Below are 17,307 nucleotides of genomic sequence, written 5' to 3' on the forward strand. Positions count from 1 at the left end.
TTTGTTTTATTTTCCATGAAATTGGTTCCACTGCAGTTATTTTTCTGTGGTATGTAATCAGAAGTGAATAGCGTTCGTAACCTTTATTATTTCTATTCCTGTGTACATTCATAGTTAGTAAAAACAAGTCATATGCAATGAATTACAATTTGTGCTTTTTCATAATGCGATAAATTTTTATGTTGTCACCTTTAAGGTTTTTTTCTATAAAGATTTATTGCAATGATATATCGGCCAGTATGTGTAAAAAATAATGTACCGACTAAAGGAGCAAAGGCACTAAACTATATATGCATATCATCGATTCGATAAATATAATGGGGAAGCAAAGTGAATCATGTTGGTGGTGTGTAAAAATTCTCAAATGGTTTCCAGTCATTTTCATCTTAACGATCGTTGTTTGGTCTTACTACGCATTCGTTGTGCAACTATGTTATTGTAAGTAATATACAGCTAAAAGATTATTTTTTATAAAAACATAGATATAAGATAATTATTACAATTGTTTGTCCTTGTTATTATACAGTTATCAACATAGTATTGATTATTCGATCCAAATTTTACTTATTGTACATTTATCATCACTCGTTTGTATGTTGGTATAGTTATTGAATCTTTAATTAATTAACTAACCGTTGATATTTACTTTATTTTAGATAGAATAGAAAATGAAGTTCAGAAAGGTACGTATATTTATATTCTAATTTGAAAGCTCGAGATATTCTGTACTTTAGAGATAACAAAGATTAATTGTTTTTATTTGTTTATAGCATTCTATCTAATTTTCTTCCATATATTATTTCTGCTCTTCTTATGGTCTTATTGGCAAACGGTATTCACAGATTTAGTACCTGTCCCTGATAAGGTATATATTTGAAAATATTATAGCAATTATATATTGTCGTACACTTTACGTTGTGAAATAGGATGATTTGTTCATTTATTATAGTTTAAAATACCAGAGGTAGAAATAGAAAAACTCGAACAAGCAGAAACAGAAGAAGCTATTAGACAAATCTTGGAAAGATTTGCGCAAGATCTACCAGTAACAAATCGTAGTATCAAAGGAGGTAATGAACAGTGTAGAATAAAATTTTTCTTCATTTTTTTCAATTGATTATTCATATGTAATATATAGGTATACGATTTTGTGAGAAATGTCACTTGATAAAGCCGGATCGAGCACATCATTGTAGCGTTTGTGGTACTTGTGTCTTAAAAATGGACCATCATTGCCCATGGGTAAACAACTGCGTAGGCTTCCACAATTACAAATTTTTTATGTTGTTCTTGGCATATGCCTTTCTTTATTGTATATTTCTAACAGCTACATCTTTACAATATGTTATACGCTTTTGGAAAGTAAGTAAACTTTCTCAAATGGAAAAATCTTATTACACGTACGAAATATTTTATTATAAATTTTTGTATATAGGGAGAATTAGAAGGAATGGGTAGGTTTCACTTGCTCTTCCTCTTTTTTGCTGCCTTAATGTTTGCAGTGAGCCTTAATTCTCTTTTCTTTTATCACTGCTACCTTGTGCTACATAATAGATCAACATTAGGTAAAAAAAATACATATGCATTGAAAGTTATTTATTATACTAACGAAACTGTAGTTAATTTCTATTTTCATTGACTTGTAGAAGCCTTCAGGCCTCCCATGTTTCTCACAGGAAAAGACAAAGATGGTTTTAGTCTTGGAAAATATAATAATTTTCAAGAAGTATTTGGCGATAATGCACGGCTCTGGTTCCTTCCTGTTTTTACTAGGTGAGTATATATGTTTTATATATTTGTCATCTATATTTGTAATTATAATTATATATATCATAAATAATTAAATTAAATGTTACTTTAAGCAATAATAAAAACCATTTGCACAATATATTTTAATATGACTTATAAATAGAGCCAATGATAAATATAATCTATGTGTACATAAAATTTAATTTAGATATTTGTATTTACACATATTAAATATCAATGTAAACATTTATTTTTATTGTGAAATTAGAATAGTAGTTGTACATATTGCTATTATATATTTTTCATTGTCATTTGATGTGCTATCAGCTGTTACTAGAAGATTTATGTTTAAAATTAGAAAAAATGCAGAGTTTATTTCTGCAAGATCCATTTCAAATATTATATTTTATAAAAACAAATAATAATTCATTGCACAGATTTTGCATGACATTGTTGGAAGTACATATATACATACCTACATACATACATACATACATATATATATATATATATATATATATATATATATCTGCTGAAAATGCACAGAAGATATTTCTTTGCATTATGTGCCTTTGTAAAACACCAAGGCTAATTTTCCATTCTGAAATATAAATTTTATAATTCCATTATTCATTCATTATTGATAGGGATGAATCTTTCTCAACAAAACTATGAATTATAATGATAAATAATTAAGTAATATATATAAATAATAAATTAAGCAAAATTTGCATGAATTTAAAAAAAAACAAAAAAAAAATTAGGTAGAATAGATTGACCTTAGACATATTTCTTTATTTTTTTGTTATGTTACACATCTATTTCATACTGTTGCATGTGTGGAAACAGTACAGTACAAAAGAAATATGAATTAGACTTCAGTTATGTAATTTTCAATAGATATAATTTTCATTATGGAAAGAAAAATTATATAACGCTCTTTAAGTGCATCATATATCTCGTAATGTTCCCAGTGGTTACATTATGCAAAGGACACGTTCTGTGTATCATATACTAATTAAAATAGATATTCCTCATTGAAAACATATCTTCATGTCAGTGATAAAAATATATTAATAGGACTTCTCGATATAGTATTTTCAGTAGTTCTTGAAAATTAAAATAACGATCATTATTCTTAAATTGGGTTGGATGCATTGGATGTGTTCTAGTCTTGGAAATGGTGTCACCTATCCAGTACGTTCGCAACAGCAGGGCATAACGAATACTTATGATTCCATGGGCAGTACTCGTAACAGGTCAGCATTTTAGAAAGGTCAAATACAATTGTAGTAACAATTTCAATTCTTTACTGTGGAACTCATATAATACTCATAAAATATGTGATCAATATATACATGGAAGATCTCTGTGCCTTCATGATGAAGATTTACCTTTTTTTTTTTTTTTTTTTTTCCCCAGAGTTCCAAAGTAATGATATTGTATGAAATAATATTTTCAAATATGCCTGGTTGCATTTGTTTGCATCTATGATAAATAACTTAAATCATAACAAAAAATTATCATATTTAAAATCTTCATTAATCATTCAAGCAATATATTATATTTCTTGTGAATACTTTAAGCCCTTTAAAAATTTGGTTAATCCTTGTCTCTAATTTTTTTCCTGTACTATCTTACTAATACTAACATTACTCGTTTGTGTTGATCTTCATAGCTTTGATAAGCTTTAACTTAACGATTATTTTGCAATTGTATTTTAATAAGACTGACATACAAATAATGCATGGAAACAATACGTGTTTCCTTAGATTATTGTGTAGGCATGTGGTATAGAGAATCATTTATATTATTAATATTATATTTATACATTCATTTTATAAATAGTACTCATATGTGTTAAATCCAAATATTATAAAAAAATGTTTAAATTCAATACTAGTGTTAGATATAAAACATTTATAAAATAAGTAAGATAAGAAAATATTGGGAGAATTTCTTTGTTACCGTATAAATGCATGATTTCTATAGATATATAGTATTGTGTATTTCATTGTTGATTGTTGAATTAAATTCATTGATACATAATTCTCTAGTTTAAAAATATTGTGCATCTGGTTTTTACATCAAGTAAACATTTTTAAAACTGTAGAAGTGGCGTAACTATTCTGAAGAAAAATTTTTTATAAAATTAGAGCGTCCAACTAAAAGTAAATATCACAACAAATACAAGTATAAAATTAGGTAGAAGTATTAAAAAATTAAGGAAGATATCAATTATATTAGTTACGCCATCTCTGGTAAACTTAGGGTAAACATAGGATGACATAGAGTAGAAGATAGGGTATGGGTTACAGTTTCGGAGATGGGGTAAACTTTCCCGAGCAGCTGTACAATGAAGATACTCATACTTTATTGGGAAATGGAGCCCAACAATGGGGTGATGAGACAGAACTTGGCTCCGCACCTTATATGTTTCAATCAGGTATTCTAGACCATGAATCCTTATATTGAGGTGTTAGATTAATCAAAATTTATAGTTGCATTCAAAATGTATTAAGGAACAGAATTACCTGATTATTAATTTTTTATATATTATAAATTAATAATTACTTATAAGCGTTGTGGAACCATTTTATTTATTAGAAAGTTTTTATGCTAAAAGCGCACGTTATTAAATCATATAAAAATACTATTTAATTATGCAGATATATTATTCTAACTTGAATGAATTTGCAATCTGAAGTGAAAGGAAGAATATCGTTACAAATTACTAACTGTTTGTTGTTATAACAATCATTGGTCCTTATTATAACCATAATTTATAACTAATCCACAAATAAGTATTCTATGAGAAATTGTATATATTATACTAGTTTTATTATAATAACAAATAGATTTTTCTCTTTGTGCATGATGTTTGTTTTTACATTATTGCTTTGTAATAATATTGTACAGAAATGCACATGTTTGAATTCTATCTATAAGCAAAAATATTATTAATTTTTAATAAATATACATGAGAAATAGATATATTGTATTAATAGAGACAATATGCGATAAGAACAATATAAAATTTCATGAGTATATCAATTCAAAATATCTCTACCTGTACTGTTTTGATAAAAATCTGTGTACTAGTATAAGAATATAATATGTAAATATGGTAATATGATTTTGGTTGACTACAGGTCCAATCTTTATCAAATGAATTTGGTAAGAGAAGCCACGATTTTGGTACTTGGTACAGGGTAATGTCCACTACATGTTTTGATTAATTTGAAAAATAATCGTTTGAATATTTGATTACCAACAAAATGTGTGAAGTAAATAGATAAACATATTAACAAAATTTTGCATAAAATTTAATATATGTGTGTGGCATTTATTACATGATATAAGAATGTTAGCATTCCATTTAATGTTAACATAAAAAATAAACATCACTGTAACATTCTAAAGAAAAATCTATGTATGGTCATGTCACAATTGAAATGCAATAATATTTAATTTTTTACTTCATATTTAATATAGTAGTAAATATTGTTACTAATAATACACTTTTATACAAATTTATTTCTTATAAAAATACTAAGTAAAACCTGTCATAATATTTAACATAATTATATATCGTTTAAGCAAATCATTAGCAAACCAGCATATATATTATAGTATTGTAATGTTTATGAGGTTGTTTCCTAAAATAACATAATTATTATATATTGATGTTATATGTATATTTTACAGCACTGCCATAATACCTCATGCTGTAAATGCCAATCAACCACTGGTGGATACAACAGAAATTGTTTGACATTTTTCATCAGTACTAGTGATCTTCATCTCTCATCTTGTTTCATAATCCAAGATACATAGACATTATTGAATTTCTGTAATCTGTTTACTGTCATACTTTATTAAATTTTGCAAATATTATTTGTCATAGTATGTCATCAGAACAATTTTAAAACAATTTAGATATATATGGCATTCATGGATTTACAGAGTGCCTTGTGCAAAAATATGCTTAATGTTGGCAGATCATGATATTAATGGTACCTTTCTTGAGACATATAATCATATAAAATAGTATAATGAGGCTCAGTATTTAGCATAACTTATGATATAAATTATGATAAATTTATTCTGGTATTTTGAACCACTATTACATTATTCAAACAACTTCTCCATTATTCTTTACTGCTTAACAGAAAAGCATATTGCTAAAATTTGTTTACTCTAGTATTATCAATTTAATAAAATAAGTGTGCTATATATATGAGTCTTGTATGTATACCAGCAAGAATCTTTTAAACAAAATGAGAGATACAAGTTGAAACGTTAATAATCACTCGGCATTATGAATATTAATAAAAAGAAGGTAAACATCACAGATCTACATTCTATAAATTTACATTGGAAATCGTGATGTTGAATATATTAATTCATTGTTTAATATAGTATCATCAAGATTAACTAATGGATAAAATCAAATTTTATTGCTGATCAATAATAATGCTTGAAAAACTGAGCTGGCTCAGTTGAGATTTACAAAGACAATGTAATTATAAACCTCCATACTTGAATTATCTTTTTGTGCTCTAATGGTGATTTTAATTCTCGAGATCAGGTATATGCCTATTATCTCAGTACAAATCGAAACGTGACAGACATTATTATTGTTAAAACTGTACTCTAGATATGGTCCATGTATAGATGTAAATTATTAATGGTTTTTCTTTCTCAAAAATATTTTAGTGCAATATTATAACAGAGATTATCACTGTTTAAACTGCTATATTCTATTATTTTTCATTTTAATATAAATAATAATTGTTTTTTAATAGTTACAACTTATAACTTTGAGTAAAGAATAATAAAACAGTATTTTTTTTTTTTTATTAAATTTTTTTTTTTTTTTTTTCCATTGAAGGAATAGCAAATTTTTTTTAATTATCATTGCTAACAAATGTTTACACATAAGAAAATAAATTAAAAGCAAAATAATGTTAATAATTCATTTGCGATCGTAGTCATAGTTTCTGATAAATGTTATACGCATAAGTAATATATTTGTGAGAAGACTTATATTATGTCCATTTACTCTAAACATTTTTTATGTTCTGCAAAATTGTTTATATGCAAGCTATTTTATAATCAAATTAGATCAAACTGCCACATTTGCATATGTCTCTAATTACTCTAACAGAATATTTACGCTTAAATTTACAATACAATTTACATAGTACATAAAATATCATTTAAGTATAAGTTATTAATCTCATGTGTATAAAATGATACTTGTTAAGCCTTATTGATCACTTACATGGCAGGTTCAAGTTTTAATGCTGAACAAATAGATTAGATTTTATTTATAATGCTTATGAATTACTATGGAAATAATATATTTCTATCAAATATTCATTTGACAATGAGCACTAATTTATAAACAAATTTTTGCTTCCTTTCGGTACAGATATATATATATATATATATATATATATATATATATATATATATATATACATACATATACACACATACACACACACACACATATGTATGACATTAATAGCATTTTTTAATTTTTATATTACATTCTTTTCATTCCATATTCTATTCAACAAAATGTCATGATATAAATTTATCCAATAGCAAAATCTTGTGAACAGATTATTGGTAACATAAAGTGGAGTATTTCAATATTGAAATTAATTTTTATATTATGTTGCAGATTTGTAACTAAATTTCACAAAAATATGTTTCTTTCCGTTAAAGATTTTGCTATAAATATTTAACATAAGCTTAGAACGAATAAAGCTCTGTTTTTATACATAATTGTATAGTATAGTATAAAGAAATAAACTCACCTGGCGAAAATAATCATTCGTGAAAACAATTTTTTTTGCAACATTCATTATGTATCTGCTGATATGTGTGAATTAAATTTTTGAACGAGTTGCTGTAATTACATATTAATCGAAATTTTTTGTTTTTCCCGCTTAATATCATATGAAAGATACGCACAAAATGGTTAATTGATATATTCGCAAATTAACAATAATTTCGTTAAGAGTGATAGTAACATACTATTACTTTGACGGGTAAATATATTAAAATAATAAAAAATGTATTAAATACATAAGAATAAGAAGAAAATTATTATTATCAATTTGAATTCAAAATATATTTTCATTGTTTTTCTTCGCATCACGTTGCAAATATCTTTGGCCAATCAGAAGACGTCGTTTTCGTCACATGACAATGTAGCTGTTTTGCAAACGCTTCTTATTGGTCTAAGTATTTTCGATCGTATGCCACGAGTTTATTCGCTATCGGTCGTAAATGTAATGTTAACGCCTCTCGACCAATTACATATCTTATACACATTGTTACTGTAAATATAATTGGCGTATCCTATCCAGTAAGATTTGATAAAATTCCGACAAGAAATGCAGTATGGAAGCATGCATGGACCATAGTCATCAAACGATAACGAGTAGTACTGTGTGTATCCATACATTGGTATAAGTTAAAATTGAATTTTTAACAGAACCTTAAATAACGCTGTTGAGAACAGGTCGTCGTTGGAACGACGCTTTTAGATAATTTTATTATACAACTTATGATATTTTGGGATACATAAAATGGGATCTTAAGATAATGTAACGTGACTGAAAAATTGTTCATATTGGGAGTAAATGTGCATTTCACAAATGATGATTTTAAATAATTCCATGTTATGTTGAGTTTTCATTAACCTTCAACAAATATTAGTGGCAGTACACTGAGGTTCAAAGGTAATTTGATTATATTTATTCGATTATCAAAAGGATTAAAAATTATTTATTAAGCATTACAAGATGAGTAATCAAAAATACTTTGCCTTATGTTTCTTGTACAAGTTGTTAACAAAAAAAAGATTTGTTGCGTCTATTTTTGTGAAAACATATATTTTTTACATGATAATATAACAAAAATTATTACCTTTTATAAATGACAAAAAATATATGATGCTTTTACTTCTTTTACTCGAATTTGTTATTTGGTTTATATATTCAAGTTTTTACATACACAAAGAACTACATAATTCATTTCTTTTATATAGTAGACTGAATTATCTATGTTACTTCTTACTACGTATTTAACCTATTAAACTTTAAATAGAACTGATATTATTTGATAATAACTATCAATAGCGACTGTATTACTTATTTCGAATAACCACATTATTAAAGAGAAGTTAAATATAAATATAAAATCATGCTAATCTGTTCATAGATGATGGAATTATATTAAAATTGTTTGCCTTACAGGCAAAAATTGGCAATGCAAAGGGTATTTCCAAAAAGGAGCTTTAATTTTGAACGTATACATTTGTGTAAGTACATGGTTAAAATAAAAGAGTTTTTGATACTCTTCAATTAGATTGCCAATTTGAAAGATCTGACGACAATCGTTGAATGCTTAAAAATAACCGACTGAATATATCACGAAGAAAAAGGATTTTCTTTATTTTCTTTAATCTGGTTTAGAGCTTTTGAACATTTGAAAATCACGAATCTTTTCATTGCTTCATAAAGTCGTGTCAATGCTCGATAATTTGTTTTCGAATATTTTCTTCTTTTTTTTTTCTCTTTTATCTTCTCTTTCTCTCTCATTCCCTCTTTCACAGGCAGCAAGATTAAGGTGACGTTAGACGAAAAAAGAATTGTTTTTAAATCATCGTCTACTCTCAATTGACACTCGAGCAGAAACGACGATTTATTATGTAATAGAATCAACAATTTTATCTCTTCTTTCTTATTTCCTTATTGACATCTTTCTTCATGCTGGGTATAAAAGTTCGAAAAATTCGAAAATAAAATCGAAGTATTCCGTTTGCGACATGTAAGTTGATGCTAGGCTGTATAAGATTGCTTTGTCTTTTTGTTTTTATCTTGCTTTCGTTCTTTAACGAGCAACGGTAGTTTCTGCGTCCTTGTAGCGTCGAAGCAAAACCAGAACGACCAGTTTATCGATGACAATCTTGAATCCTCTTACGGCCGCGATATATTTTAAACTTGTCACCATTTTTAATTCTGTAACTACGTTCTCGAGGAATCCTAAGATCTTTACCGTTTTATTTTCTTTCTTTCTTTCTTTCTTTTTTTTTTCATTTTTCCTCGCGTAATTATAAAGTCTTTGGTTATAGAAGTTTTAATAAAAAAATACGTTCATCCGTTCTTCATTCAAGTGTTCATCATTTCTTTCAAGTTATTTTTATATCTTGTGCTAACACAAGTGTTTACAATTTTTTTTTTTACTTTCTCTCGTATCTATATAATGCTAATGTATATATATATATGTTGCTGTAGTTCATTTTCTTTTATTTATTTTTTTTTTTATAGGTAATTATCTTTAACACGTCAGATAATAAAAACTCGATAAACCATCGTTCTAGATTTTCTTGCCGAGGTGAAATAATTCAACAATTGCATTGATACTTCTACTGTAAAGTAAATATTTTTTTTTTTTTTGTCGAAATGCTTTACGCTTCTTTTAGATCCTTTTTTCTCTTTGATACTTTGATACGATCTAAGCGATTAAAATAAAGTGATACTAGGAATTCTTTTAATCGAGCAAATTTATCAGTTTAAGAGGATGAAAATATTTTTATTAGAAATTTATCGTTCGTGACTCGAGCAAGATTAACATATACTATCAAGGAAATTTATAATTCATTTTACTGATGTAATAAATACTTACATATGTGCGTATATCTTCGATAAATTTTCAATTGTTTGAAACGATTATCAGAAAAACATGACGCATTATGATGTACACTGTCTATAAACAAAAGAAAATAATAAGTTTGCGAGCAGAATGAAAAAAGAAACGCGATTTACTTAGACGAAACTTTAATAAGCGTTCGTTACAATCACGTCAACTATTATAGACGTACACGTGACCTTTGATTTAAGCATCATTTCTGTGTTGTTATTGAAGATAATGATATTACTATTTAAGCACTTGGTTCAATGGCATCACCTTACTAAACACGTTCATCCGGTTTTTATTTTCATTAAAACTAAAACAGTATAGTATGACTAGTTCTTTTGAGGACAGTCTTTTTAAAGATTACGTGGTTATCGACATGCATTTCGACGATTATAAGGAAGTAAAATTATTTTAAATTTAAACAACGAACCAACAAGAATTATTTGACCTTGTGATGTATTTATCGTTCAAATAATAGAAAGAGTAGCTTTGCGACAAACGGTATTGAACCTAGTAAAGAAGTAATATTCATTTGTATATTGCGTTTTTTGATCGTATACGGCATTTTTTTTTCTAAGATACAACAATTGATATTTTAAAAATATTGTTGTAAGAGTTAAAGGAATCAAGCTTTAATACGCGTGATATCGATATTTAATAAATATATATATTTATTTATCGAATATAAAAACTCGAGACTTGTAAAATTGTGAAGTTTATGGGTTATCATATTGTTTATTTAAAAAATTTTTTTTTCTTCTATTTATTTCCTTTTCAGATTCAACTAGAAAAGATGGTTGAAAGTACGACAGCTGTTCAACGTGCTAAGAATTCTGCATCCACTAATGGGGCACAATGGACTACAAGTGAAAAAATATCATCCACAGTAACGCATCAAGAATCAAATTGTGTACAGCATAATGAAGTGTGTACAGATGCAGATAATTTAACATTATGGCAACATCCAATCACCACATTAAACTATTTCTTTCGAGAACTGTTACTCGATATACTCTCTTTAGGAAAGAAAACATTACGGTATAAGCGAACTGTATGGAGTACAATTTCGCTCGTAGCATTATTTTTGTTATTAAGTAGAATTTCAGGACCACAGCAAGAAGTAAGTCCTTCTTTTTCTCACTATGTCGTGAGCATTTCTTATTGTCAATTTGTGTGATATGAAAAATGTATTTTATTCATTTCACAGATGTTTAAAGCATGGGAAGCAAAAGTTATATGGTGGTTGTACTGGGTAGGTTTGGGTGTATTGTCTAGTGTAGGTCTTGGTACCGGTTTACACACTTTTGTGCTTTATTTGGGACCTCATATAGCAGCCGTTACAATGGCAGCATACGAGTGTGGATCTTTAAATTTTCCTGAACCACCATATCCAGATCAAATAGTATGTCCAACGATGATTGATCCATTATGGACAGCGGGTATATTAAATATTATGAGAAAAGTACGGGTAGAGGCTATGTTCTGGGGTGCTGGTACCGCACTTGGTGAATTGCCACCATATTTTATGGCCAGAGCTGCGAGAACAAGTCGACAAAATAATAAAAATGATGAAGCTGGCCAAGATGATTTGAAGGAATTAGAAGCTTTAGAGGCATTAGAAAACGGTGAAGATGTGCCATTAGTAATGCGTTTGAAATTAACTATGAAACACTTTGTTCAAAAAGCTGGTTTCTGGGGTATTTTGGCTTGTGCATCGGTATGATAATATTCTTTTATATTTTATTTGAGAAATTTATATGCGTTAATGACATCCAGATTAAAATATTATTTTGTTTTAATTTAAATAGATTCCTAATCCATTATTTGATCTTGCTGGTTTGACTTGTGGACATTATCTCATTCCATTTTGGACATTTTTTGGTGCAACGCTTATAGGAAAAGCAGTTATTAAAATGCACATACAACAGCTAGCAGTGATTATAGCTTTTAACGAAGAGCTTTTAGATAAATTTATTAGCCTATTGGCAATTGTGCCCTTTGTCGGTTCGCATTTTCAAGAACCACTTAAGAAGTACCTTATTGAACAAAAACAGAAATTACATAGTAAAAAATCAATGGTTAGTTTATCAAGCAAAAGCTTTAAATTATTTTCTTGTTGCATTAAGTTCATTAATATATATCAACGTTATATTTTTTAGGATGGAACAACAACGATTTCTTGGCTTTTTGATAAATTTGTAATATTGATGGTGTGCTATTTTCTAGTGACAATTATTCATGCATTAGCTCGAAATCATCACCGTAGACGCGTAAAATCTTCTACAGACTGAAATTGAAGATGAATAGATTGGAACATTGTAATGGTGAAAACAGTTCCATAGTAAGATGCATATAAAACATGATATAAAAAATAACAGTAAGCTGTTGATGCTTTGTTTACTATATATATACATATACATATACATACATACATACATACATACATACATATATATATATATATGTGTGTATATATAAGGACTGCGCAGTTACTTTTATTTAATCTTATAATAATACAACATAGAGTCTGAATCTTAATGGTTGCGATGTAACATCGTGCAATAAGAATTATTTCATTGAAGAAGTTCAAAATGTAAAAAAACAGAAACAATTAAAGTGAAAAACAATTTTAGAAATAGACTGGCTGTTTAAGCCAGCTCGAGGCATTCAGATTTAGACTCTAATGTTAAACCATAAAAAATAAAAATATTTCATGTCCCAATTAAGCTAAGTAAGGTATAAATAGTACATTGTACTTTTATGTACGTGTATGTCAAATTTACACATCGTGTTAAATAGGCAATGATAAAAGTCATTAAGGTATTGTCTTACTTGATAGGTAACAAAGAAAAATACTTTTTAATAAATAAAACATATTTGTCCGAGAAATGAAAAAAAAACATGTAGCATGTATCATGATAGTGCTTCTTATTACATTTGTCAATGAAATATATTGTATGAATGGTATATTCATTGAGAAGTCATTAGTAGTGTTCAATTTATTGTACAAAAAGTTAACGAGGGAATGATAATGCTCTATTTATTCGTTTGCTGTACATTAATTTTCTTTATTTTATTTAACGTAATTTTTTAAGTCTGGACATAAAATAATAATAAATAATATATATTCTTTCAATTTGAAACATTTTAATTACGAAGTTTAAGTATTTCTTATTAGTAATTAGATAATAATTAAGTTAAAATAGATTTTGTATAAATATTTTGATTGGCTAAATGCAACGAAATTTTGCAAAAATAAAATCTAGAGAAATATTAGATCAGCGAGTTTTATAGATCATGCCATTTGAATAGAAATTTTCTATAAAATTTCCATATTAAGTATAATAAAAAACATTTGGAGGAAGATAATGTCTAGTAATATCAGAAGCAGACTTAATGATCTCCAAAATTAAAAAGTATTTTCCTTTTTGGCCTTGATTGTATGTATTTTAGTATTTTGATACTTGTCTAGATAAATTCATCCAGCCAATCCAGGCATTCATGATTATTTGTTGATGAATACAACGTAATGTATAATGTCTTAAATTATATTATGTAATATATGGATAATATATCATTTCTCGCTAAAAATATATTATCACTGTATTGTACAATTTTTGTGACATAATATATACATATATATAATGATTTTATATATTATCCATTGCAATTATAATTTTCTTATATAATGCCTGGATATTACCTGTTGCACAGGAATTACATATCTGTGATGTGTATCTGTGTTTGTTGAGATCCTAGGAAACATTAATTTTTCATAAATAATAAATGTTGCAACATTTTAATTTTTAACCGAATCATAAGTATTTGTCACTCTGGATGTAATGATTGGCTTCTAAAATCTTTTGCCCTTTATGAATGTATCTATAATATTGAGTTATTTACCTTCTGAAAACAAACAAACAGGTTTTCAGTCAATTACTGTTAAGATATTGCAGTGCTATTAAAAATATATGTCGAAAGAACAATTTTTTTTTTTGCTTTATGTTTGACCTTATAGAATTCTAAGTATAATCTGCTTTTTGTATGCAAGTTCAACAACTTCCTTTGCATGCTGAAATGCTTTATATACACAAACGAGGTATCGGTGAATAAAGTTTTATTTATTCTTTACGAAGAAAGCAAAATGATGATTTTTAACCTGACAAAATAAAATTACAGATATATTATGTAGAAAATAATGCGAGCGGAAAAAAGCGGATGAAAGTCAGAGAGAGAGAGAGAGAGAGAATGTTTAATGTGTAATGCAATTTTCGAGTATGCATATCTCATCTTATGCAAGTATAATGCCAAACTTAATACATATGTATCGAATATAAGAATGAGAGAGATAATTTCGGTGTACGATCGTATGGTTGTTGTTATCGTTATTGTTGTTGTTTCAGGGGAAGCGATATCGCCCTTCACGGATATAAGCTTTATGTAATAATACACGTGCCTGCGATAGCTATAATAAAGATCTGACATTCCAAGCAGGACGTTACTCCTTCTCTTCGACGCATTTCTGTCACTTTTCTTTTACTGTTATGCCGCAGCTAGGATATAAGGCTGGCTTAGAGTGCCATGCACGAGGAAAGACTAAGCGTCTCGGGGAAGCAGATATAAGTATAGAAAGAGGATGACCTAGTTGCTACTCTGTGCCTCCCGAAATATTAGGATAAACCCACGCGCGTAATACAATCCCAATGCTAAGCTAACCAAATTTAGCATGTGACTTAGCAGACGCCCTCGAGACACTTACACGAACGATGACTCAGTCCGAGGAGAAGATCCGACGGACGGACAGGAATCAGGTGCACGGTAACGTAAGTGTAAAAGGATACGTTTGTATAACTCTCGCATATGCATATTATTGAAGTAATATGTCTTCCCTCTTGGACGTACATAGATATCCAAGAAAGACGTTGATGAATTTATTTTTGAGTAAAACGTTTCGTTTATCCACCAAACTTGCCGACGTATTTTTCCACGAAACAAGGGACAAATAAGTTGTTACAAAATAATGATATACTTGGATTCAAATATGTTTTATTACGTTTTTCAGGAAGCTTATTCGAACAGCCTCCATCAGCGTAGCGACCTTTACCTTAACTTCGAGTCACACGTACTGCGGAATTTGTATTTCTTCAATGTTTATATGCGATTTGTTTCTTCACGTGGTTAAGATGCGTGTATTTATAGAGGTGAATCTTACGGAGTTTGTCCTTGAGAAGATGTTCGTGAAAAACAAAAAATTGGCACCGTTGTCCAGCATAGATCCTCCCACTGTTGGATACTTTAGTCATCGATAAGGATCTGCTTTTCCGGGATCGCATATAGGGTATACGAGATCGAACGAAGTCAGCTTTTAAAACGGCTCGCTAGCGTCGAAGAGATGTTACGATTTATACTACTACGAGAACAACGTTCTCTTTTGTAACGACCTTGTTGTATCTCCCTTTATCAGAGTTATTTAATCGACGCGATGTTTCACGTGCGACACGTAATCTCTTTGGAATTTCTGTTGCGTCTGTAAATATAAGAGCGTTTTGACTACTATCTCTTTACTCGAGTCGATCTCTTCTTAAAATAGATCAACTATAACGAGATTTTAGGGGTCAGTTGGGAGATATTGGTTAATGAGAGAAATAATATGAATCTAAGAAAATGAGGTGCGTAAAGTAAGAGAGCATAAATACGTCGATAAATCACTTAGGTCAAGCTGAAACGCATTCGAAACGAGTAACTCTCTCGAAGAGTCAGAATTTAGAAATTCGAAGATGTGTTAGATACGAACGATGCACATGTATGAACTGATATAATTCAAATAATACGATTCAAAAATATCTTTCATAACTCGGATCCAAAGTTAGCTTAAGGCATACTCCACCTAGGCATAAATATATTTAAATCGTCGTTTGTGGTGCAGAAGTAACTTACTTGTTGGGTACAAGTTCAAGCAACGTACCACAATGTCGCGCCGTGCCTTGAGAGTTTTCTACGTTAATGAGAAACTTGAATTAGTTCGAGTATCGATCCGATAAATTTTATGGAATGTCACTCGATCATGACATGTAATTTGATAACAGAAATACAAGCAAGGATTAGGCAAGAAGCCCAGATTTTCCGTGCATCCGTAGTTGAGCGATGACGAATATTTTTCAAGGTAAATGCTGAAATATCCCTCTTACTCGATGTACCGAATTTAATATTTCTCCGAGCATTGCCAATTCTGCGTTAAGAAAGACGAACTTGTGTTACAGTAATCCGTTACATCTATAATCTTTGATACGATGATTGCCAGATAGTTTATCTATTAAAGTATATGTATGTGTAAGGGATATCGTATTAAGTCGATCGATGCGTCGTCGTTAGAAATATAGAAATTACGTAGGACGAAGCTTAATGTAATGTAACTATTTTTAACATTTTCTATAGATATAGCCGATAAACGACAATTTTTTCTTCCAACTCTTTAGAACTTTTAAAAAGTAGAGAAATACGTATAACAATTAGTACGTTTTAACGTTTATATGCTTATTTTGTGCGAGGATATATTTTAGTTAGCGAAGGTAACGGTCAATAGCTTTGAGGATAATTCTCTGCCAACTAAAAGCGTAGTTAAAACATACATAGTTGTAGCGATGTATTTACTCTAAAGCATATCAAGAGTTCAGTCAGTGTCAACAAAGTCGGAGTACTTCTGTAATTCTGTGTGTGTGTGTGTGTGTGTGTGTGTGTGTGTGTGTATACACATATACATATATGTACGTACGTATGTATGTATGGATGGATGGATGGATGTACAAATGCGTCCATGTGTGTGCGTGTATCGAAAAG

The 17,307-nt window shown here is 28.8% G+C and overlaps 2 protein-coding genes across 7 annotated transcripts; both read left to right on the top strand.

Annotated features, from left to right (window-relative positions):
* Positions 1 to 57: 57 nt before the first annotated feature.
* Positions 58 to 11,338, top strand: LOC122628738 (palmitoyltransferase ZDHHC2). Of its 6 annotated transcripts, XM_043811315.1 has the most exons (11): positions 58 to 438; positions 657 to 683; positions 771 to 865; positions 950 to 1,070; positions 1,139 to 1,362; positions 1,436 to 1,565; positions 1,647 to 1,773; positions 2,922 to 3,008; positions 4,068 to 4,195; positions 4,902 to 4,961; positions 5,458 to 6,440. In XM_043811315.1, the coding sequence occupies exons 1-10, from the start codon at positions 291 to 293 to the stop codon at positions 4,919 to 4,921; spliced, it is 1,107 nt and encodes a 368-aa protein (XP_043667250.1). In that variant the 5' UTR covers positions 58 to 290; the 3' UTR covers positions 4,922 to 4,961; positions 5,458 to 6,440. The 6 variants fall into 6 exon arrangements, with proteins under 6 accessions (XP_043667250.1, XP_043667252.1, XP_043667254.1 ...); XM_043811317.1 differs by lacking the exon at positions 4,068 to 4,195; XM_043811319.1 differs by lacking the exon at positions 2,922 to 3,008.
* Positions 10,652 to 14,960, top strand: LOC122628736 (vacuole membrane protein 1-like). Its single transcript, XM_043811307.1, has 5 exons — positions 10,652 to 10,870; positions 11,249 to 11,590; positions 11,678 to 12,187; positions 12,279 to 12,548; positions 12,630 to 14,960. The coding sequence occupies exons 1-5, from the start codon at positions 10,796 to 10,798 to the stop codon at positions 12,759 to 12,761; spliced, it is 1,329 nt and encodes a 442-aa protein (XP_043667242.1). The 5' UTR covers positions 10,652 to 10,795; the 3' UTR covers positions 12,762 to 14,960.
* The last annotated feature ends 2,347 nt before the right edge of the window (positions 14,961 to 17,307 follow it).

The sequence above is a fragment of the Vespula pensylvanica genome, chromosome 4, assembly GCF_014466175.1.
Source record: "Vespula pensylvanica isolate Volc-1 chromosome 4, ASM1446617v1, whole genome shotgun sequence".
Taxonomy (NCBI): Eukaryota; Metazoa; Arthropoda; class Insecta; order Hymenoptera; family Vespidae; genus Vespula; species Vespula pensylvanica.